The sequence below is a fragment of the Cherax quadricarinatus genome, chromosome 81, assembly GCF_038502225.1.
Source record: "Cherax quadricarinatus isolate ZL_2023a chromosome 81, ASM3850222v1, whole genome shotgun sequence".
NCBI lineage: Eukaryota > Metazoa > Arthropoda > Malacostraca > Decapoda > Parastacidae > Cherax > Cherax quadricarinatus.
The window spans coordinates 15066427-15091114 of NC_091372.1; the positions used below are offsets into that span (position 1 = coordinate 15066427).

At 38.9% G+C, this 24688-nt stretch overlaps 1 protein-coding gene across 1 annotated transcript in view; it reads right to left on the bottom strand.

Moving 5' to 3' along the window:
* Positions 1-205: 205 nt before the first annotated feature.
* LOC128699783 (cytochrome b5 reductase 4) overlaps positions 206-24688 on the bottom strand; it is a 323046-nt gene continuing 298563 nt past the window's right edge. Inside the window, exons 10-11 of the mRNA XM_070102466.1 lie at positions 17040-17197; positions 206-587 (exon numbers count right to left, since the gene is read on the bottom strand). Coding sequence (XP_069958567.1) covers positions 533-587; positions 17040-17197 — 213 coding nt within the window. The 3' untranslated portion in view covers positions 206-532. The remainder of the gene's footprint in view (positions 588-17039; positions 17198-24688) is intronic.

A 24688-nucleotide genomic window follows, 5' to 3' on the forward strand; every position in this document is an offset into this window, starting at 1 on the left:
GCATATTGGTCAAAGAGCCTGCTGAAAGTCCGAGTCATCGCTATGTGAGGAAAGGCTATGTATATATAAAATGTATGTATATATGAGGTCCACCTAGTGGTTACCCTTATCAGCATTCACCTTGTTCACATGGTACAACTTCTTGAGGAAGCACAGAATGGGACTGATGGAAAAAAAATTACTACCCAGGATTTTAAAAGAAAAATTTAGACAACATTTTAGTCCTTCAGGGAACAAGATTTCAGTGAGCTAATAATAGTAGAGGCCAGATCCAAACTTTGACTGAACCCTAGACAATGTTCTGGTTCTTTGAGGAACCCTGTTAAGCAATGTGCAAATTGATAATGGTCTATGGTGGAATACTGTTTAGAGTTTTCAATCCAGCATGTGGCTTTGTTGTTACTTCCTGAGGCTTTACACAAGAGTTTCTGAGGGAAGACTTCACTGCGTTTTGGACATGTCTTAACCAAGGTAGTTCTCACTGCTTCTTGAAGGTCTTAACCAAGGAAGACGTCACTGCTTCTTGAATGTCTTAACCAAGGAAAGCATGGAAGTCATCACCGCTGTAACCAAGCTCACTGAACAAGCTGTAAAAGTAATTCATTTATTAGAAATCAAAATTCAAATAAGGAATATTTTTTTTTTTACCTTTTTATTATGAACACATCAGCAGATCCCCACCAAGGTAGGGTGGCCTGAAAAAAAAACTTCCACCATCATTCACTCCATCACTGTCTTGCCAGAGGCGAGATCACACTACAGTTATAAAACTGCAACATTAACACCCCTCCTTCAGTGTAGGCACTGTACTTCCCATCTTCAGGACTCAAGTCCGGCCTGCTGGTTTCCCTGAATCTTTTCGTAAATGTTACCTTGCTCACACTCCAACAGCAAGTCAAGTCCTAAAAATCATTTGTCTCCATTCACTCCTATCTGACATGCTCACACATGCTTGCTGGAAGTCAAAGCCTCCAAAACTTCCTTTACCCTCTCCCTCCAAACTTTCCTTAGCTGACCCCTACTCCACCTTCCCTCCACCAGAGATTTCTACACTCTTGAAGTCATTACATTTCGCTCCACCCTTTCTACATTTTCGAACCACCTCAATAACCCCTCCTTAACCCTCTGGATAACAGTTTTTGTAATCTTGCACCTCCTCCTAATCTCCAAACTATGGATTCTCTGCATTATATTTAAACCACACATTGCCCTCAGACATGACATCTCCACTCCCTCCAGCCTTCTCCTTGTTACAACATTCACCACCCATGCTTCACACCCAAATAAGAGCGCTAATATAACTATATTCTCAAACATTCCCCTCTTTGTCATCTCCACAGACTCCTCAGTGCACCACTCACCTTTTTCCCCTCACCAATTTTATGATTTATCTCATCTTTCATAGACCCATCTGCTGACATGTCCACTCTCAAATATCTAAAAACATTCACCTCCTCCATACTCTCTCCCTCCAATCTGATATCCAATCTTTCATTACCTAATTTCTTTATCCTCATCACCTTACTCTTTTTAATGTTCACTTTTAATTTCCTTCTTTTACATACCCTACCAACCTCTGCAACTTCTCTTCAGAATCTCCCAAAAGCACAGTGTCATCAGCAAAGAGCTACTATTACAACTCCCACTTTGTGTTAGATTCTTTATCTTTTAACCCCACACCTCTTGACAACACCCAAGCATTCACTTCTCTTACAACTCCATCTATAAATATATTGAACAACCATGCTGACATCACACATCTTTGTCTAAGGCCTACTTTTATTGGGAAATAATCCCCCCACTCTCCTACATACTCTAACCTGAGCCTCACTATCCTCATAAAAACTCTTTACTGCTTTCAATAATCTACCTCCTATTCCTTACATTTGCAGAATCTGCCACACTGCCCCCTATCCACCCTATCATGTGCCTTTTCCAAATCCATATATGACACAGAATCCTCTTTACCCTTATCTAAATACCCACATGTTTCACTGTAAACACTTGGTCTACACAACCCCTACCCTTCCTAAAGCCTCCTTGTTCATCTGCTATCCTACTCTCCATCTTACATTTAATTCTTTCAATAATAACTCATTGATACACTATCAGGTATACTCACCAGACTTTACCCCTATAATTTTTACACTCTCCTTTGTCCCCTTTGCCTTTATACAGAGGAACTATGCATGCTCTCTGCATACATTTATTAAATCAAATCACCAACAACTCCAAAACTATATTTTTGCCTGCCTTTAACATTTCTATCTTTATCCCATTAATCCCAGCTGCTTTACCTCCTTTCATTCTACCCACTGCCTCATGGACTTCCCCCACACTCGCAACTGGCTCTTCCTCACTCCTTTAAGATGTTACTCCTCCTTGCCCTATACACAAAATCACAGCATCCCTATCTTCTTCAACATTTAACAATTCCTCAAAATATTCCCACCATCTTCCCGATATCTCTAACTCTCCGTTTAACCCTTTCAGGGTCCAGAGGCCAAATTTCAAAGTGTGCACCAGGGTCCAAGAATTTTCCAAAAAAAAAAATGTTTTGTTATTTTTTTTTATGAAATGGCAGAGAATTTTTTTCTGAAAGTAATAAAACAAAAGTGTGAAATTTGATGGAAAATTAACGAAATTATGCTCTCACGAATTTTGATGTGTCAGCGATATTTACGCATCGGCGATTTTGCCGACTGAGTCCCATTTTAGGCCAATTACATTATTCCAGTCAATCAAATTCTTAGCTATTTCACTAGTATTACTTCTGTTCTACTGAATGAACACAAGAAATCGCCAAGTCAACTGTTTCAACTACAAAATAAAGTGATCGGAAATTGGTAATTTGGCCAATTTAATGCAAAGTTCAAAATATTCCAATTTCAAAACCGGGTCTAGAATAAACAATGCAGGCAATCATGGCACTAAACTAACATTTCCTCTGTTCATTAGTTACATTTTCAGACTTTACAAATGAATTCCACTTTGATTTTTTATTCATATAGGGAATTTTTATTCAAACCAAAAAATAGAAGATTTACTGTTATGCAATATTATAACAATTGTATAAATAATATCATCAAATTTGTGAACATACATTAGACCCACCAGCTGGTGTGTATTAGACGTGTGAGGTCGTTTGTTTACTCTTGAACATCGGCAAAAATTTAACATTTCCGCTACTTTAAGCTCAGTTTCAAGCCATTTCCAGTAATAAAACCAGTCAAAATCATCTCTATTTCTGTAGGTAGTAGGTTGGTAGACAGCAACCACCCAGGGAAGTACTACCGTCCTGCCAGATGACTGTGAAACAGAAACCTGTAACTGTTTTGCATGATGGTAGGATTGCTGGTTTCTTTTTCTGTCTCATAAACACGCTAGATAACAGGGATATCTTGCTACTCCTACTTACACTTTGGTCACACTTCACAGACATGCACATGCATATATATATATACATACATCTAGGTTTTTCTCCTTTTTCTAAATAGCTCTTGTTCTTCTTTATTTCTTCTATTGTCCATGGGGAAGTGGAAAAGAATCTTTCCTCCGTAAGCCATGCGTGTCGTATGAGGCGACTAAAATGCCGGGAGCAATGGGCTAGTAACCCCTTCTCCTGTAGACATTTACTAAAAAAGAGAAGAAGAAAAACTTTATAAAACTGGGATGCTTAAATGTGCGTGGATGTAGTGCGGATGATAAGAAACAGATGATTGCTGATGTTATGAATGAAAAGAAGTTGGATGTCCTGGCCCTAAGCGAAACAAAGCTGAAGGGGGTAGGGGAGTTTCAGTGGGGGGAAATAAATGGGATTAAATCTGGAGTATCTGAGAGAGTTAGAGCAAAGGAAGGGGTAGCAGTAATGTTGAATGATCAGTTATGGAAGGAGAAAAGAGAATATGAATGTGTAAATTCAAGAATTATGTGGATTAAAGTAAAGGTTGGATGCGAGAAGTGGGTCATAATAAGCGTGTATGCACCTGGAGAAGAGAGGAATGCAGAGGAGAGAGAGAGATTTTGGGAGATGTTAAGTGAATGTATAGGAGCCTTTGAACCAAGTGAGAGAGTAATTGTGGTAGGGGACCTGAATGCTAAAGTAGGAGAAACTTTTAGAGAGGGTGTGGTAGGTAAGTTTGGGGTGCCAGGTGTAAATGATAATGGGAGCCCTTTGATTGAACTTTGTATAGAAAGGGGTTTAGCTATAGGTAATACATATTTTAAGAAAAAGAGGATAAATAAATATACAAGATATGATGTAGGGCAAAATGACAGTACAGTGGACCCCCGGTTAATGATATTTTTTCACTCCAGAAGTATGTTCAGGTGCCAGTACTGACCGAATTTGTTCCCGTAAGAAATATTGTGAAGTAGATTAGTCCATTTCAGACCCCCAAACATACATGTACAAACGCACTTACATAAATACACTTACATAATTGGTCGCATTCGGAGGTAATCGTTATGCGGGGGTCCACTGTAGTTTGTTGGATTATGTATTGGTAGATAAAAGACTGTTGAGTAGACTTCAGGATGTACATGTTTATAGAGGGGGCACAGATATATCAGATCACTTTCTAGTTGTAGCTACACTTGAGAGTAAAAGGTAGATGGGATACAAGGAGAATAGAAGCATCAGGGAAGAGAGAGGTGAAGGTTTATAAACTAAAAGAGGAGGCACTTAGGGTAAGATATAAACAGCTATTGGAGGATAGATGGGCTAATGAGAGCATAGGCAATGGGGTCGAAGAGGTATGGGGTAGGTTTAAAAATGTAGTGTTAGAGTGTTCAGCAGAAGTTTGTGGTTACAGGAAAGTGGGTGCGGGAGGGAAGATGAGCGATTGGTGGAATGATGATGTAAAGAGAGTAGTAAGGGAGAAAAAGTTAGCTTATGAGAAGTTTTTACAAAGTAGAAGTGATGCAAGGAGGGAAGAGTATATGGAGAAAAAGAGAGAGGTTAAGAGAGTGGTGAAGCAATGTAAAAAGAGAGCAAATGAGAGAGTGGGTGAGATGTTATCAACAAATTTTGTTGAAAATAAGAAAAAGTTTTGGAGTGAGATTAACAAGTTAAGAAAACCTAGAGAACAAATGGATTTGTCAGTTAAAAATAGGAGAGGAGAGTTATTAAATGGAGAGTTAGAGGTATTGGGAAGATGGAGGGAATATTTTGAGGAATTGTTAAATGTTGATGAAGATAGGGAAGCTGTGATTTCGTGTATAGGACAAGGAGGAATGACATCTTGTAGGAGTGAGGAAGAGCCAGTTGTGAGTGTGGGGGAAGTTCGTGAGGCAGTAGGTAAAATGAAAGGGGGTAAGGCAGCCGGGATTGATGGGATAAAGATAGAAATGTTAAAAGCAGGTGGGGATATAGTTTTGGAGTGGTTGGTGCAATTATTTAATAAATGTATGGAAGAGGGTAAGGTACCTAGGGATTGGCAGAGAGCATGCATAGTTCCTTTGTATAAAGGCAAAGGGGATAAAAGAGTGCAAAAATTATAGGGGGATAAGTCTGCTGAGTATACCTGGTAAAGTGTATGGTAGAGTTATTATTGAAAGAATTAAGAGTAAGACGGAGAATAGGATAGCAGATGAACAAGGAGGCTTTAGGAAAGGTAGGGGGTGTGTGGACCAGGTGTTTACAGTGAAACATATAAGTGAACAGTATTTAGATAAAGCTAAAGAGGTCTTTGTGCATTTATGGATTTGGAAAAGGCGTATGACAGGGTGAATAGGGGGGCAATGTGGCAGATGTTGCAAGTGTATGGTGTAGGAGGTAGGTTACTGAAAGCAGTGAAGAGTTTTTACGAGGATAGTGAGGCTCAAGTTAGAGTATGTAGGAAAGAGGGAAATTATTTCCCAGTAAAAGTAGGCCTTAGACAAGGATGTGTGATGTCACCGTGGTTGTTTAATATATTTATAGATGGGGTTGTAAGAGAAGTAAATGCAAGGGTCTTGACAAGAGGCGTGGAGTTAAAAGATAAAGAATCACACACAAAGTGGGAGTTGTCACAGCTGCTCTTTGCTGATGACACTGTGCTCTTGGGAGATTCTGAAGAGAAGTTGCAGAGATTGGTGAATGAATTTGGTAGGGTGTGCAAAAGAAGAAAATTAAAGGTGAATACAGGAAAGAGTAAGGTTATGAGGATAACAAAAATATTAGGTGATGAAAGATTGAATATCAGATTGGAGGGAGAGAGTATGGAGGAGGTGAATGTATTCAGATATTTGGGAGTGGACGTGTCAGCGGAGGGGTCTATGAAAGATGAGGTGAATCATGGAATTGATGAGGGGAAAAGAGTGAGTGGTGCACTTAGGAGTCTGTGGAGAGAAAGAACTTTGTCCTTGGAGGCAAAGAGGGGAATGTATGAGAGTATAGTTTTACCAACGCTCTTATATGGGTGTGAAGCATGGGTGATGAATGTTGCAGCGAGGAGAAGGCTGGAGGCACTGGAGATGTCATGTCTGAGGGCAATGTGTGGTGTGAATATAATGCAGAGAATTCATAGTTTGGAAGTTAGGAGGAGGTGCGGGATTACCAAAACTGTTGTCCAGAGGGCTGAGGAAGGGTTGTTGAGGTGGTTCGGACATGTAGAGAGAATGGAGCGAAACAGAATGACTTCAAGAGTGTATCAGTCTGTAGTGGAAGGAAGGCGGGGTAGGGGTCAGCCTAGGAAAGGTTGGAGAGAGGGGGTAAAGGAGGTTTTGTGTGCGAGGGGCTTGGACTTCCAGCAGGCATGCGTGAGCGTGTTTGATAGGAGTGAATGGAGACAAATGGTTTTTAATACTTGACGTGCTGTTGGAGTGTGAGCAAAGTAACATTTATGAAGGGGTTCAGGGAAACCAGCAGGCCAGACTTGAGTCCTGGAGATGGGAAGTGCAGTGCCTGCACTCTGAAGGAGGGGTGTTAATGTTGCAGTTTAAAAACTGTAGTGTAAAGCACCCTTCTGGCAAGACAGTGATGGAGTGAATGATGGTGAAAGTTTTTCTTTTTCGTGCCACCCTGCCTTGGTGGGAATCGGCCAGTGTGATAATAAATAATAAATTCTGTAATATATCTTCCATTCTATCAAATGAGACAAAGAAATCGCAAATCCAACTATAAAAAACATACAAAAAACACTGCAAAGTCGCTGTTTTAATCGAAAATTATGGTCTCAGTTTTTTTTCTCATTATGCACTGTGTGCTGCAGGATTTGTTTTATGTGGTGCACACATACCACATAGATGTATTCTCTCATATCTAGGCCCAAATTTACCGCTCACAGCTTATCAGAGTGAGCTGAGCTCATGGCGTAGATCTACGGTTTGGGCCCTCAACGTAAATCCGTAGATCTACAGTTTGGACTCTCAACTCAAACCATACCACGGGCGAGGATAGAACCCGCGATCAGAGAGTCTCAAAACTCCAGACCATCGCGTTAGCCACTGGACCAGCTAGCCACAATAAGATTCATCCAACTAGGTATATTTCTAAGCCATAGGAAGGTTAGCATAGGCACTACTGTGACCACAACTTGCATTTGTGGTCACAGTGGTGCCTATGCTAACCTTCCTATGGCATAGAAATATACCTAGTTGGATGAATCTTATTGTGTCTAGCTGGTCCAGTGGCTAATGTGACGGTCTGGAGTTTTGAGACTCTCTGATCACGGGTTCTATCCCCGCCCGTAGTATGGTTTGTTTGCAATCGTGTCATTACGATTTCGTGAGTCCTCTCAATTCAAAGCCATAGAACTATGGCATGGACCCTGAAAGGGTTAATAACTCTCCTCTCCTATTTTTAAATAACAAATACATTCTTTCCCTAGGCTTTCTTAAGTTACTAATCTCACTCCAAAACTTTTTCTTATTTTCAACAAAATTTATTAACCCTTTGACTGTCGCGGCCGTATATATACGTTTGCGAGGTACCGTGTTTGACGTATATATACTCATAAATTCTAGCGGCTTCAAATCAGGCAGGAGAAAGCTAGTAGGCCCACATGTGAGAGAATGGGTCTGTGTGGTCAGTGTGCACCACATAAAAAAAATCCTGGAGCACGCAGTGCATAATGAGAAAAAAAAAACTCCGACCGTTTTTTTTAATTAAAATGCCGACTTTGTGGTCTATTTTCGTATAGTATTTGTGGTTGTATTCTCGTTTTCTTGGTCTCATTTGATAGAATGGAAACTATATTATAGAAATGGAGGTAATTTTGATTAATTTTACTATAAAAAGTACCTGGAAATGGAGCACAAAGTACAGGAAATGTTTGATTTTTGCCGATGTTCAAAAGTAAACAAATGATGTCATTGTCCAATAAATGTCCAAATAGCCATTCTAATACGCAGTCATGAATGGGTTGATGTAATTTTTACAATTATTACAGTTTTGCAGTAGTCTGCATAACAGTAAATCTTCTATTTTTTGTTTGAATAAAATTTCAAAATAAAAAGCAAGAGTAATATCACAGGGACCTGGAGACATGACTGATGAACAAAGAAAATGTTATTTTAGAGCCAGGAATGTCTGCATTGTTCATTCTGGACCTTATTTTGAAATTGTCATATTTTTTAATTTTCGTGAAATTGGCCAAATTGCAAATTTCTGACCATGTTATTGGGTAGTTGAAATCGGTAAATGGGCAGTTTCTTGTACTCAATCGATAGAAAAAATAGAGTTCTGAAGAAATAGTTATGAGTTTGATTGACTGGAATAACGGAATTAGCCGAAAATAGGGCTCAAAGTGGGCGAAATTGCCGATTTTTAAATATCGCCGAAGTCGCTAACTTCGCGAGAGCGTAATTCCGTCAGTTTTCCATCAAATTTCGTTTTTTTGGTGTCTTTACAATCGGGAAAATATTCTCTATCATTTCATAAGAAAAAATAATTTTTTTTTTTTTCGAAAATTTTGCGACACCAGAAGCAACTTCAGGATTTGGCCCTTCGACAGTCAAAGGGTTAATAGCATTTCACCCACTCTTCTGTTTGCTCTCTTTTTACATTGCTTCACCACTCTCTTAGCCTCTCTTTTTCTCTCCATATACTCCTCCCTCCTTGCATCACTTCTACTTTGTAAAAATCTCTATCATGCTAACTTTTTCTCTCTTACTATTCTCTTTACATCATCATTCCACCAATCACTCTTCTTCCCTCCCACATCCATTTTCCTGTAACCACAAACTTCTGATGAACACTCTAATACTACATTCTTAAACATACCCCATACATCTTCTAGCCTATTGCCTATACTCTCACTAGCCCATCTATCCTTCAATAGTTGTTTATATCTTACACTAACCGCTTCCTCCTTTAGTTTATAAACCTTCACCTCTCTCTTACTTGTTGCTTCCATTTTCCTTGTATCCAATCTACCCTTTACTCTCACTGTAGCTACAACTGAAAAGTGATGTGATATATCTGTGGTCCCTCTATAAACATGTACATCCTGAAGTCTACTCAACAGTCTTTTATCTACCAATACATAGTCCAAGAAACTACTGTCATTACACCCTATATCAAATCTTGTATACTTATTTATCCTCTTTTTCTTCAAATATGTAATACCTATAACCAAATACGTATTATCTATAACCAAAGGCCCCCCATTATCAATTTCACCTGGCACTCCAAACTTACCTACCACACCCTCTCAAAATGTTTCTCCTACTTTAGCATTTAGGTCCCCTACCACAATCTCTCTCTCACTTGGTTCAAAAGTTCTTACACACTCGTTTAACATCTCCCAAAATCTTTCTCTCTCTTCTCCACTCCTCTCTTCTCCAGGTGCATACACACTTATTATGACCCACTTTTTGCATCTGACCCTTATTTGAATCCACATAATCCTTGAATTTATACATTTATATTCCCTCTTCTGTTCCACTTTCTCATGAGACGTATGTTCATGTTTATTATTATTGGTGGTGATGCAAGTGAAAAAAAAAGACTGATTCACTTTAAGATGATATTTACTTTATGGCAGTTGTATGGAACCTATCCCACTGTACCAACAAAATATTTTGTTTTTTTAACATATCAGCCGTTTCCCACCAAGGCAGAGAGACACAAAAACGAAGAAACACTTTCATCATCACTCACTCCATCACTGTCTTGTCAGAGGTGTGCCGATACTACACTTCAAAAACTACAACATATCTCCATTGCTCCTGTACTATATTCCCACAACTTTATCCAAGTAGTATTAGTAGGTAGTAGGTTGGTAGACAGCAGCCACCCAGGGAGATATGTGCTACCATCCTGCCAAGTAAGTGTAAAATGGAAACCTGTAATTGTTTTACATGATTGTAGGATTGGTGGTGTCCTTTTTGTTTCATAAACATGCAAGATTTTAGGTACATCTTGGTAATTTTATTTACACTTAGATCACACTACGCATGCAGGTACAAGCTTATATATATACACACCCCTCTGGGTTTTCTTCTATTTGTTTACTAGTTCCTGTTCTTGTTTATTTCCTTTTACCTGAATGGGGAAGTGGAACAGAATTCTTTCTCAGTAAGCCATGCATGTCGTAAGAGGCGACTAAAATGCTGGGAGGGAGGAGCTAGTAACCCATTCTCCTGTATATATCACTAACTTTAAAAAGAGAAACCTTCATTTTCTTTTTAGGTCACCCTGCCTTGGTGGGACATGGCTAGTTTGTTGAAAAAAAAAATGTAGTACAGGTCGGCTATCACTATTCCGGCAATCACTAATCTGGCACTAATTTCGGCTAGCATAATTTCAAATTTCCCAGGTCACCTCACCAACCTGCTGTAAATGCTGCATGAACAACTGTTGGTGTCACTAGCAGACATTGACTAGCCATTCCAATTTGTTTTTCTCCATTTATTGTTATAACCTGCTCACTTTAACCCCAGCCATGGTTCCAACAAATAAAGGAAATGCTTCTCATTGTGTAAATCGCAAACACTGTGCATTGTCCATAAAAGAAAAGGTTGAACTTTTGAAAAAACTTGACAGTGGTGTGTCTGTGAGAAGCTTGTGTAAATTATACAGCAGTGGCTCTTCCACAGTTTATGGCATAAAGAAACAGAAAGAAAAAATATTCTGTTTCTTTGCTAATAGTGATTCAAGGAAACTGATGTGTAAAAAGAAAACAATGAAGTTCTGATGAAGTGGTTCAGGCTAAGTTTAAGTGAAGATGTTGAGTTGTAAATTTCAGCTCCTCAGTTTGGAAGCGACAGTGATGCACTTTCTTGTGTAAGTTAAATTGGTTAACTTTATTAACCCATTTTATTACAGGGCATTGAAGCTACTCTGGTCCTGTAATATGATGCCATGAGCTCAGTTCACTTAGATAAGCTGTGACTGGTAAATTTGGACCTAGATATGAGTGAATACGTCTGTGTGGTAAGTGTGCACTATATAAAAAAAAGCCTGCAGCACACAGTGCATGATAAAAAAAATCTGTGACTGTGTTTTTAGTGTGCAACAGCGACTTTGTGGTGTATTTTTGTATGGTTTTTATGGTTGTATTCTCGGTGCTTTCGTCTCATTTGATAGAATGGAAGGTATATTACAGAAATAGAGATGATTTTGATTGGTTTCAGGACAGAAAGTACTTTAAAATTGAGCTCAAAGTAGCAGAATGTTTGATTTTTGCCGATGTTCAAGAGTAAACAAATCATGTCATGCATCCAGTGCATGTGCCATTGGTCATGAATGGGTTGACATTATTTATACAATTAGAGTAGACCATTATTTACATGGTAGTTATGTTCCTGAAAATGCCGTGTTAGGTAAATTTGTTAGATAAACTGAAGAACTAATGGAAAAAATAGGATTACGTTCCTGGAGCCCCAAAAAAGACAGTCATTCAAGTAAGTCAGTCAAGTAAGTCAGTCAGTCAGTTATTCATCACACAAACCCATATATTTACCTCATTCTTTTTAACTGAACAAAGTGACGTTTCATTAACCCTTTGACTGTCGCAACCCCCAATCCTGAGGTGTCTCCTGGTGTCGCAAAATTTAAAAAAAAAAAAAATTATTTTTTCTTATGAAATGACAGAGAATCTTTTCCCGATTGTAATGACACCAAAAAAACGAAATTTGATGGAAAACTGACGGAATTACGCTCTCGCAAAGTTAGCAACCTCGGCGCTGTTTACAAATCGGCGATTTCGCCCACTTTGAGCCCTATTTTCGGCTAATTCCATTGATTCAGTCGCCAAAACTCATAGCTATTTCTTTAGAACTCCATTTTTTCTATCGATTGAGTACAAGAAACTGCCCATTTACCGATTTCAACTACCTAATAATGTGGTCAGAAATTTGCAATTTGGCCAATTTCACGAAAACTAAAAAATATGACAATTTCAAAATAAGGTCCAGAATGAACAATGCAGACATTCCTGGCTCTAAAATAACATTTTCTTTGCTGATCAGTCATGTCTCCAGGCCCCTCTGATATTACTCTTGCTTTCTATTTTGAATTTTTATTCAAACAAAAAGTAGAAGACTTACTATTATGCAGACTACTGCAATACTGTAATAATTGTATAAATAACATCAACCCATTCATGACTGCATATTAGAATGGCTAGTTGGACATTTATTGGACAATGGCATCATTTGTTTACTTTTGAACATTAGCAAAAATCAAACATTTCCCCTACTTTGAGCTCCATTTCTAGGTTCTTTTTATAGTAAAATCAATCAAAATCACCTCTATTTCTATAATATGTTTTCCGTTCTATCAAATGAGACCAAGAAAACGAGAATACAGCCATAAATACTATACGAAAATAGGCCACAAAATCGGCATTTTAATTAAAAAAAATGGTCGGAGTTTTTTTTTTCTCATTATGCACTGCATGCTGCAGGATTTTTTTTTATATGGTGCACACTGACCACACAGACCCATTCTCTCACATGTGGGCCTACCAGCTTTCTCCTGCTTGATTTGAAGCCGCTAGAATTTATGAGTATATATACGTCAAACACGGTACCTCGTAAGACGTATATGTATACGGCCGCGACAGTCAAAGGGTTAAGGTCACAAGCTATCTCTTGTTTAATATCTCTATTTTCTTCACTAATTCAAAAACTTAAATGCTTATACCTTTTATAGCCACTTCAAGCAATACTCATATGCCTACTGGGTGCTATGATTGCTTGGCAGATACAAGACATGGCAATTAAAAGATCAAAACAAAATTCTGTCCAAAGACAGAATAGAACTGGACACGTATTCATGAAGACTGGGATGACGATGGTGAGTGTGTTGAAGGTGGCAGGAAATGGCAGTAGGTCTCTCCCACTGACCCACAACATGTCTGCAGCTTGAGTTGGGGAAATTTTTTCCACACCCACAATTTTAACCGTGTAAAGTTAATTTTATGAAGTGTTGTATAAAATTGTGCCACAATTTTTCAATAGTGCAATAACCAAAACGTGGCAAATAAATCTATGTAATATAATGGTCTACTGTATTAACAATAATTCAGTAGTCTGCATAACAGTAAATCTTCTATTTTTTGTGTGAATAAAAATTCAAAATGGAAAGTAAGCATAATACAAGAGGGGCCTGGAGATGTGATAAATGAACAGAGAAAATGTTATTTTAGTACCAGGAATGTTTACAGTGTTTATTCTGGACACTTTTGAAATTGGCAACACTTGAAATTTGTGTGAAATTGGCCAAATTACCAATTTCTGATCACTTTATTGGGTAGTTGAAATAAGTAAATGAGCAGTTTCTTGTACTCAACTGACAGCATAGAAGGAATACTAGTGCAACAGCTATGAGTTTGGTGGACTGTAAGAATCAAATTGGCCAAAAATAGGGTGTAAAGTGGGCAAAATCGCCAAATAAATACGTATTGACAAGACCACTAACTTTGCAAGAGCATAATTCCATAAGTTTTTCATCGAATTTTGTACATTTGGTTGCATTACCTTCGGAAAAAGATTCTCTTTCATTTCATAATGTTTTTTTTTAAATTCGTTGACACTGGGAGCAAGTTTGTGAGCAGAGGTCATGACAGTAAAAGGGTTAACTAACTTGTACTGATTTACGGGATATTCTAAAGGTAGCATGAAGTGGTTAGCTGTTGAGTTAAATGTATTCTAACCAAAGCACTCATTAATCTACAAAAATCACTAATCTGGCACCTTACTGGTATCAGTGATGCCGGATTAGTGAAAGTCAACCTGTACTACATTCATTTCAAGCATGATATTCATTCACTTGAACAGATAAGTAACACTAAATCTCAAGTCAAAAGGTAATGATCAAATACAAATGAAAAATTACTATAATTTTTTTTTAAATTGTTAAAAATCACATATCTGGCCAAAACACTTAACTGAAATATATACAGTGGACTCCCGCCTTAGGAACACATCGCGTTACGTTAAATCCGCCATATGAAGCATTTGAACACAAAAATTTTGCCTCGCCTCACAATAAAAAAACTCGCCTTATGTGATTCGTCCGGGACGCATCCCACGTGTGGCCTCGGCGCCAGTGTTTACAAGCCAGCCAGTGTGGTCGCATCTACGCATACATTCGATACATTTCACGTTATCCCAGTGTTTTTAGTGCTTGTAACTACAAAATAAGTCACCATGGACCCCAAGAAAGCTTCTAGTGCCATCCCTGTGGTAAAAAGGGTGAGAATTAGTATGGAATTGAAAAAAGAGATTAAGGAAATGTGTGCAAAGTGGGTTGAACTGCAAACCTTTACGGATGAAAATCACCCTGACACAGCTACTGCAAGCCGTGTTGGCAACCTGTACAATGACTATGTTATGGCCCATTTTAGGAAAGTCTTAAAGGAACGGGAGGTACAGAGCTCTATGGACAGATTTGTTGTGCGACAGAGGTCCAGTGACTCTCAAGCTGGTCCTAGTGGCATTGAAAGAAGAAGAGAAGTAACCCCAGAAAAGGACTTGCTACCTCAAGTCCTAATGGAAGGGATTCCCCTTCTAAACAATAACTTCCACACTCTCCGCTCCTCCCATCCCATCAATCATCACCAGATCTTCAATAAAGGTAAGTGTCATGTATTCTATTCTTAGTAGAGTAGTAATTGTGCATGTCTTCTTCAGTTTGTGTGTACTAAAATTAATATTTCATGTGGTAAAATTTTTTTTTTCATACTTTGGGGTGTCAGGAACGGATTAATTTGATTTCCATTATTTCTTATGGGGAAAATTAATTCGGCTAACAATAATTTCGGTTTACGATGAGCTCTCAGGAACAGATTAATATCGTAAGACGGGGGTCCACTGTATCTTCTTCTTTCAACAAACCGGCAGTATCCCACCGAGGTAGAGTGGCCCAAAATGAAAAAGAAAAATTTTTCTTTTTAACTTTATTAATGTATAAAGGAGAAGGGGTTACTAGCCCCTTGCTCCCGGCATTTCAGTCACCTCTTACAACACGCATGGCTTACAGAGGAAGAATTCTGTTCCACGTCCCCATGGAGATAAGAGGAAATAAACAAGAACAAGAACTAGAAAGAAAATAGCAGACAACCCAGAGGGGTGTGTATATACAGTGGACCCCCGCTTAACGATCACCTCCCAATGCGACCAATTATGTAAGTGTGTTTATGTAAGTGCGTTTGTACGTGTATGTTTGGGGGTCTGAAATGGACTAATCTACTTCACAATATTCCTTATGGGAACAAATTCGGTCAGTACTGGCACCTGAACATACTTCAGGAATGAAAAAATATCATTAACTGGGGGTCCACTGTACATGATTGTACATGTATGTGTAGTGTGACCTAAGTGTAAGAAGAAGTAGCAAGAGGTACCTGAAATCTTGCATGTTTATAAGACAGAAAAAAGGACACCAGCAATCCTACCATCACGTAAAACAATTACAGGCTTTCGTTTTACACTCACTTGGCAGTATGGTAGTACCTCCCTGGAGAGTTGCAGTCTACAAACCTACTATGTTTAAATATTTATATCCCCTTTATTTATTACTGCCTTCCTTTTATACACCTTGACCATACCCCCCTAATTCTACACCTTTAACCTTTTGAAGATCCAAGCCGTAGTTCTACGCCTTGTCTATAGAGTCCAAGAATTTAAAAAAAAAAAATTTATTTGTTTTCATGAAATGGTAGAGAATCTTTTTCTGAAGGTAACAGAACAAAAAGTACGAAATTTGATGGAAAATTGATGAAATATACCTATTGCGAATTTTACTGCATCAGCGATATTTACACATTGGCAATTTTGCCCACTTTGACTTCTATTTTAGGCCAGTTACATTATTCCAGTTGACCAAATTCTTAGTTATTTCACTAGTATCACTTCTATTTTATCAACTGAGCACAAGAAACTGCCCAATCAACTATTTCAACTACCCAATAAAGTGATAAGAAATTGATAATTTGGCTAATTTCACACAAAGTTTAAAATATTCCAGGCTTTACAGATGAATTCCATTTTGATTTTTTATTCACATAAATTTTTTTTATTTACACCAAAAAACAGAAGATTTACTGTTATGCAATATTGTAATAATTGGATAAATAATATCAGCACATCTATGGACATATATTAGACCCACCAGGTGACGTGTATTGGACACACGACATCATTTGTTTACTCTTGAACATCAACAAAAATTTAAAATTTCCACTACTTTGACCTCAATTTCAAGTTATTTTATGTAATAAAACCAATCAGAATCATCTGTATTTCGGTAATATATCTTCCACTCTATCAAATGAGACCAAGAAACTGCTAATACATCCATAAAAACTGAAAATACACCACAGAATCACTGTTTTAATTCATAACCACGGTTGCAGTTTTTTCTCATTATGTTTTATATGGTGCACACTTACCACATAGATCCATTCTCTCATAACTAGGCCCAAATTTACCACTCACAGCTTATTTGAGTGAGCCGAGCTCATGACGTAGAACTACGGCTTGGACCTAGGCTTCAAAGCTGTAGAACTATGGGATGGACCCTCAATGGGTTAAAGAAAGTACAGATTCAGTGATCACATTTAGTGAACACACTACAGTACCAGATACACAAAGTTACTGTGACTTACCTGATGCCAAGTTTAGTGAATACTGTAGGACCACAGATACACAGATAAATGCTCCTTTCAGGGCTACTCGCAGGCAACACCTTCTCTAACAGCTCCTGTCTTATGTGACCTTTCCAGCCAGACCAGGAGTCACTAGCCTGAGATAAGACATGGGTCATCTGCAATACACCAGCAACTATTAGAGAACATATTTTTTACTAATGCTAAGTTCACATTTATAATGTATCCATAAGAACATAAGAAAGAAGGAACACTGCAGCAGGCCTACTGGCCCATGCAAGGCAGGTCCAAGTCACCTACTGGCTTATGCCACTGACTCAACCTAGTCAGGTACAGGTCACATCCACTCATGTGTTTATCTACCCCATTTTTAAAACTACACATTTTAACTTCTATGATGGTGCTTGGGAGTTTGTTCCACTCATCCACAACTCTATTACCAAACCAGTGCTTTCCTATATCCTTCCTGAATCTGAATTTTTCCAACTTGAAACCATTGCTGTGAGTCCTGTCTTGGCTAGATATTTTTTAGCAGGCTATTTACATTCCCTTTATTTATTCATGCTTTCCATTTATACACCTCAATCATAACCACTTAATTCTACGTCTTTCTAGGGAGTTCAGATTTAGGGCCCTCAGTCTATCATCATCGGGAAGATTTCTGATACACGGGATCAACTTTGTCATTCTCCTCTGCATATACTATATCCAGTTTGTAATACGGTGACTAGAACTGAGCAGCATAATCTAAATGAGGCCTAACCAAAAATATATAGAGTTGAAGAACAACCTGAGGTCTTCTATTATTTATACTTCTTGATATGAAGCCAAGGATTCTGTTTGATTTATTGTGAACACTTATGCATTGTTGTCTTGGTTTCAGATTACTGCTAAACAGAACTCCTAAATCCTTTTTGCAATCAGTAATATTAAGATCTACATTATTCAGTTTATATGTGGCATGGTTATTTTCCTGTCCAACACTTAGAACTTTGCATTTGTCTATATTAAACTGCATCTGCCACTTCTGCAACCACTGCATCAGTCTATTTAAATCAACCTGGAGTGCTCTAATGTCCTCATTAGAATGAACTGGACGGCCTGTTTTGGTGTCATTGGCTAACTTACTTATGTCGCTATCTATTCCCTCATCTCTGTCGTTTATGCAGATTGTGAACAACAAGGGGCCCAACACTAACCCCTGTGGAACACCTCTTGTGATGTGCCCCCACTCAGATTTCTCCCCATTTATGCAAACTCTCTGCTGCCTATTTGTCAACCACGCCTCCATCCAGGAATAATTTTCTCCTCCTATTCTGTGTGCCTAAAGTTTCCTCAATAGCCTCTGGTGTGGAACTCTATCGAAAGCCTTACTGAAGTCCATATACACAATATCATATTCATTACCATCATCTACCTCCTCAAACACCGTAGTGAAAAAAGTTAGTAAATTCATAAGACAGGAATGCCCCTTTGTAAAATAGTGTTGAGATTCATTAATCAGTTTATGCTTATCAAGATGGCTACGAACTGCCTCATTAATTATTGATTCCATAAATTTTCCCACTTTGGAGGTAAGGCTTATTGGTCTATAGTTCGAAGCTAAGGACTCAGTCTGAAAATCAAGTTAAGACTTCTCAAAACCCACTTAATCACCCTAGACTAAACGCTAAATACTCAGTACACACTTACTCACTTATGTACTCCCACATCATAACTTCAAGAATCACTTTGAACTTTTTATCCATTGTTGACAGGAATATAATTGAATCATTGTTTTCACAAGAAGCATTTTTGAATATATGAATATATCTCTTGTCTTATACAAATTTTGATTCACTTATAATTAATAATCTACTTTACAACTATGAAATAATTACTATCCTACTGTACAACTATGATATACACTCCTTAGTGTTAGGTAGTCTGTAAGCCAATAATGTTAAGTTGGCCCATAATGCCTAGGCATAATAGAGGCTGTCTTTGCATTGCAACCCACTATTGTAAATACAAAATCTCAATGTACTGTTTGCAAAGACATAAAATAAATAAATAAATAAATAAATAAATAAATAGTTATTACATTTGCCATTTTCTGCTTAGTCTGGCACTATGCCAGTTTGTAGTGATATGTTGAAAAGATCAGCCAAAGGTTTGCTAAGTTTCTCTTTACATTCCTTTAAAACCCTTGCAAATAGTTCATCAGGGCCTGGGGATTTGTTAGGTTTTAATTTCTCTATTTGTCTGAGGACCATGTCACTAGTTACCCTAATCCTGCGTAGTTTATTATTGTCCTAAATGGTTGAATATGGCCATCTTGTACACTTGGGAACAATGCCACTGAGCTGGAATGTTTCCAGTTATTCTTTGATGAACCCCTGATGGAAATTATTGTTAGGAAAGGTAACACATACTTTGATTACACCATGTCAAACACAAATGTTTCATCTAAATCATGCCTACACCAGTGGAAGGAGACAACTGTGGCTGAGTTGTATCTGTTCTTTGCCACAATAATGCTTATGCCACATGTGTATAAGCACACTGTCACATCATACTGGTCGACCAACCACCTGATTTCAATCCCAGCTTTCAGTAATATAATACCAGTCAGTCGATTTCTGCTACTGTTAGGTATGCTACACTTCCCAGACAAAACAAGGCCTAACCAAAACAACAGGTTATATAAGATCAGGAATGTGCTTATGTATCTCAAAAGTTCAAAAGTTCTGTATGTATTTTTATCCCTTCAGAAAGCTTGTTATCGATGAGTCTTTGATTCTGTTCAAAGGTAGACTGTCGTTCAAGCAGTTCATACCAAGGAAGAGGAAATGCTTTGGTATAAAACTGTTTGTACTTTGTAATTTCTACAGTGGTCTTGTATTGGATATTATTGTGTACACTGGAAGTAATACAGTGCAAGATACCAGGAAGTTATTGGGAATCTCTGGTGATGTGGTTAGAACAATGATGGAACCATATCTTGGTAAGGGACATACATTACATACTGATAACTGGTACACAAGCCCTTTACTCAGTGATTTCTTGCGAGTGAATATGGCAGACGTGTGTGGCACAGTGCATGTAAATCGCAAGCATATACCCAGGTTCGACGATGGCACTCACAGGTATTGTGCAGGCGTTTGCTGCCAATGACATCATGGCATTTTGGTGGCATGACAAACAAGATGTCACATTGTTGACATCAATTCACCAAAACAAAATGACAGACAGTGGCAGGCAGAATAGAGAGACCAATGAACCCATTCTAAAACCTGCAGCTGTGATGGGCTACACCCTTAATTTGCACTCAGTGGACAAATGTGACATGCAAATTGGGTTTACTGATTGTATTCACAAGAGTTATAAGCGGTACATAAAACTCTTTTTTTTCATCTTCTGGACATTTCCATGCTCACTGCTTATAATATGTATAAGTTGAAGACCAGAAACAAACCACAATATGTGAATTTTGTTTGTCTGTCATCAGACAAAAAATATTCAAGTACCAAGTAACAACACCTGCAACAGAAAACTGCCCACGAAATTATCACCAAATACCCTCTCGTCTGAGGCCTGGTGATCACCACCTAATGAAACTGCCTACTACTGCTAACAAGAAAAATGCTCAGAAGAGGTGTTATGTCTGTGCACACACAAAAAAATGTCCACACAAAAGCAGACACACTTCTTATATGTGTGAGGAATGTAAAACACCACTGTGCATGACACTATGTTTCAAAGAGCTCCACAAGCTGCAGCAATTCTAGGAACATATCCAGTGACTCTATATGTGTATACAGGTACCATACGACTTACGACCAAGCTTGGTTCTGACCAACCGGTCTTAAGTCAAAATGGACGTAAGTCAAACCTTACTACTGAATATCAATATCACACTTATGTAATGATTTTATTTTATTGTTATATTTTGATATTTCATTTTTAACTTTACTTTTTATGCTGTTAGTATAGTATTTTATACTGTAAGGTTTAGGATAAACACTGTGTACAACACAAACAGTTGTTTATTTCCCAGAAATCTGGCATAAAAAACAAGGTCGTAAGTCGAGTGGTCGTATGTAGAGGAGGTTGTAAGTCGGATGGTAGGTGTATATACAGTGGTCCTTTGATAATCGTCGGGCTCGAAATCGTCGCGTTATTTTCGTCCAAACATTGGCTCACAAGTGGTCGGTTGACTCGCTAATCGTCATTCGTCCTGGACGCGTACTCACAGCTCTGAGCCACCTCGGCCTCTCTTCCCAGCCAGTGTGCCATTGTTTACCAGTGAGCGACGGTCCCCTCACTTGTTCATATGAAATATTTCATAATATTCCATTCATTTTAGTCCTTGCAAGTGCTAAATAAGATACCATGGCTCCAAAGAAAGCTCCTAGTGCCAAGCCTTTGGTAAAGGTGAGATATACGACTGAATTTAAGAAAAACATCAATGAACAATATGAAAGTGGTGCACATGTGGCCGAACTGGCCAGGATGTATAAAAAACCCCATACAACCATATCTTCCATCGTGGCAAAGAAAAACGAAATCAAGGAAGCTGTTGTTGCTTTTAGAAAGTTGTGGCCAGATTGTGTCTACAAGAGGGATTTTGAAGGGTTTGTGGCTGACCCTGATGAACCTATGTCAGTTGTGAAATCTATTTTGGTATTGGGAAGTTCCATGGGGTTGGATGTGAGGACCTGCAAGCAGGGCCGGATTACTGCATAGGCAAACTAGGCATTTGCCTAGGGCCCCGCGCATTTGGGGGCCCCGCGGTCCAAGGGGTTCAGGGGCTCATCCAAGACTGCGCACATGGTGCAAGTGCAAAGGGGTCCCTACCTAAAAAGTTTCAAGTGTTTGGAGAGTAAAATTGATTTTTAAAAATTAATCAAAACAAAAATAAATAATGAAATAAAATAAAATAAAAATAAACCTAACCATAGATGGCAACACTCAACATGCCTTTGTTTACATCAGAACAGCTGTGTTTTCCCACTAATGGGTGAGTATGGGAGATTCCTCTCCAATTTTCTGTAGTAATTACACGTTATCTAAACTTGTACTGTGACAAATTAACTGAAGTGTTGTTGACAGACATAGATGTGTATGGATAAATGTTTGTTTTCGCCTCTAAATGTTAAGGGAGGTACCTGATAGGGTTACTTGACCAGTCAAGATGCATGGACCAGTAAAGACGCATTTTTGGTAAAAATACTGTAAAGAAAAACCTAAAAACGCAAACTGACTTCCGTTTGTAGGTTTTAAAAGCACTTTGTCCTGTCTTTAAGTCTTTATCATTTCAATAACAGATCTCAATTGATTGATGTTCTACATCACTTCCGTCGCAAATGCTTAGTTTTCAAGTTGCGACGGAAGTGATGTAGAACATACCTGGAGTTTACCTGGAGAGAGTTCCGGGGGTCAACGCCCCCGCGGCCCGGTCTGTGACCAGGCCTCCTGGTGGATCAGAGCCTGATCAACCAGGCTGTTGCTGCTGGCTGCACGCAAACCAACGTACGAGCCACAGCCCGGCTGATCCGGAACTGACTTTAGGTGCTTGTCCAGTGCCAGCTTGAAGACTGCCAGGGGTCTGTTGGTAATCCCCCTTATGTGTGCTGGGAGGCAGTTGAACAGTCTCGGGCCCCTGACACTTATTGTATGGTCTCTTAACGTGCTAGTGACACCCCTGCTTTTCATTGGGGGGATGGTGCATCGTCTGCCAAGTCTTTTGCTTTCGTAGTGAGTGATTTTCGTGTGCAAGTTCGGTACTAGTCCCTCTAGGATTTTCCAGGTGTATATAATCATGTATCTCTCCCTCCTGCGTTCCAGGGAATACAGGTTTAGGAACCTCAAGCGCTCCCAATAATTGAGGTGTTTTATCTCCGTTATGCGCGCCGTGAAAGTTCTCTGTACATTTTCTAGGTCGGCAATTTCACCTGCCTTGAAAGGTGCTGTTAGTGTGCAGCAATATTCCAGCCTAGATAGAACAAGTGACCTGAAGAGTGTCATCATGGGCTTGGCCTCCCTAGTTTTGAAGGTTCTCATTATCCATCCTGTCATTTTTCTAGCAGATGCGATTGATACAATGTTATGGTCCTTGAAGGTGAGATCCTCCGACATGATCACTCCCAGGTCTTTGACGTTGGTGTTTCGCTCTATTTTGTGGCCAGAATTTGTTTTGTACTCTGATGAAGATTTAATTTCCTCATGTTTACCATATCTTAGTAATTGAAATTTCTCATCGTTGAACTTCATATTGTTTTCTGCAGCCCACTGAAAGATTTGGTTGATGTCTGCCTGGAGCTTTGCAGTGTCTGCAATGGAAGACACTGTCATGCAGATTCGGGTGTCATCTGCAAAGGAAGACACGGTGCTGTGGCTGACATCCTTGTCTATGTCTGATATAAGGATGAGGAACAAGATGGGAGCGAGTACTGTGCCTTGTGGAACAGAGCTTTTCACCGTAGCTGCCTCGGACTTTACTCTGTTGACGACTACTCTCTGTGTTCTGTTAGTGAGGAAATTATAGATCCATCGACCGACTTTTCCTGTTATTCCTTTAGCACGCATTTTGTGCGCTATTATGCCATGGTCACACTTGTCGAAGGCTTTTGCAAAGTCTGTATATATTACATCTGCATTCTTTTTGTCTTCTAGTGCATTTAGAACCTTGTCGTAGTGGTCCAATAGTTGAGACAGACAGGAGCGACCTGTTCTAAACCCATGTTGCCCTGGGTTGTGTAACTGATGGGTTTCTAGATGGGTGGTGATCTTGCTTCTTAGGACCCTTTCAAAGATTTTTATGATATGGGATGTTAGTGCTATTGGTCTGTAGTTCTTTGCTGTTGCTTTACTGCCCCCTTTGTGGAGTGGGGCTATGTCTGTTGTTTTTAGTAACTGTGGGACGACCCCCGTGTCCATGCTCCCTCTCCATAGGATGGAAAAGGCTCGTGATAGGGGCTTCTTGCAGTTCTTGATGAACACAGAGTTCCATGAGTCTGGCCCTGGGGCAGAGTGCATGGGCATGTCATTTATCGCCTGTTCGAAGTCATTTGGCGTCAGGATAACATCGGATAGGCTTGTGTTAATCAAATTTTGTGGCTCTCTCATAAAAAATTCATTTTGATCTTCGACTCTCAGTCTGGTTAGCGGCTTGCTAAAAACTGAGTCATATTGGGACTTGAGTAGCTCACTCATTTCCTTGCTGTCATCTGTGTAGGACCCATCTTGTTTAAGTAGGGGCCCAGTACTGGACGTTGTTCTCGATTTTGATTTGGCATAGGAGAAGAAATACTTTGGGTTTCTTTCGATTTCATTTATGGCTTTTAGTTCTTCCCGCGATTCCTGACTCCTAAAGGATTCTTTTAGCTTAAGTTCGATGCTTGCTATTTCTCTGACCAGTGTCTCCCTACGCATTTCAGACATATTTCCCCAGAAACACATAAGCCACATCAGAAAATAGTTGGTTGGGTGAAACTGAAAATTGTCCCTGCATTCTTTAATTCTCATGTCCTTTTCTATGGTGGTAGGCCATATATCATGCAAAACATAATGATTAGTTTAGTTATGAAAATGGTAATATAAATACCATTGTGCATTGTTCTTGGACTCAGTATGATTTCTGTTTAAGTAAATTGGAGATCAAGGAG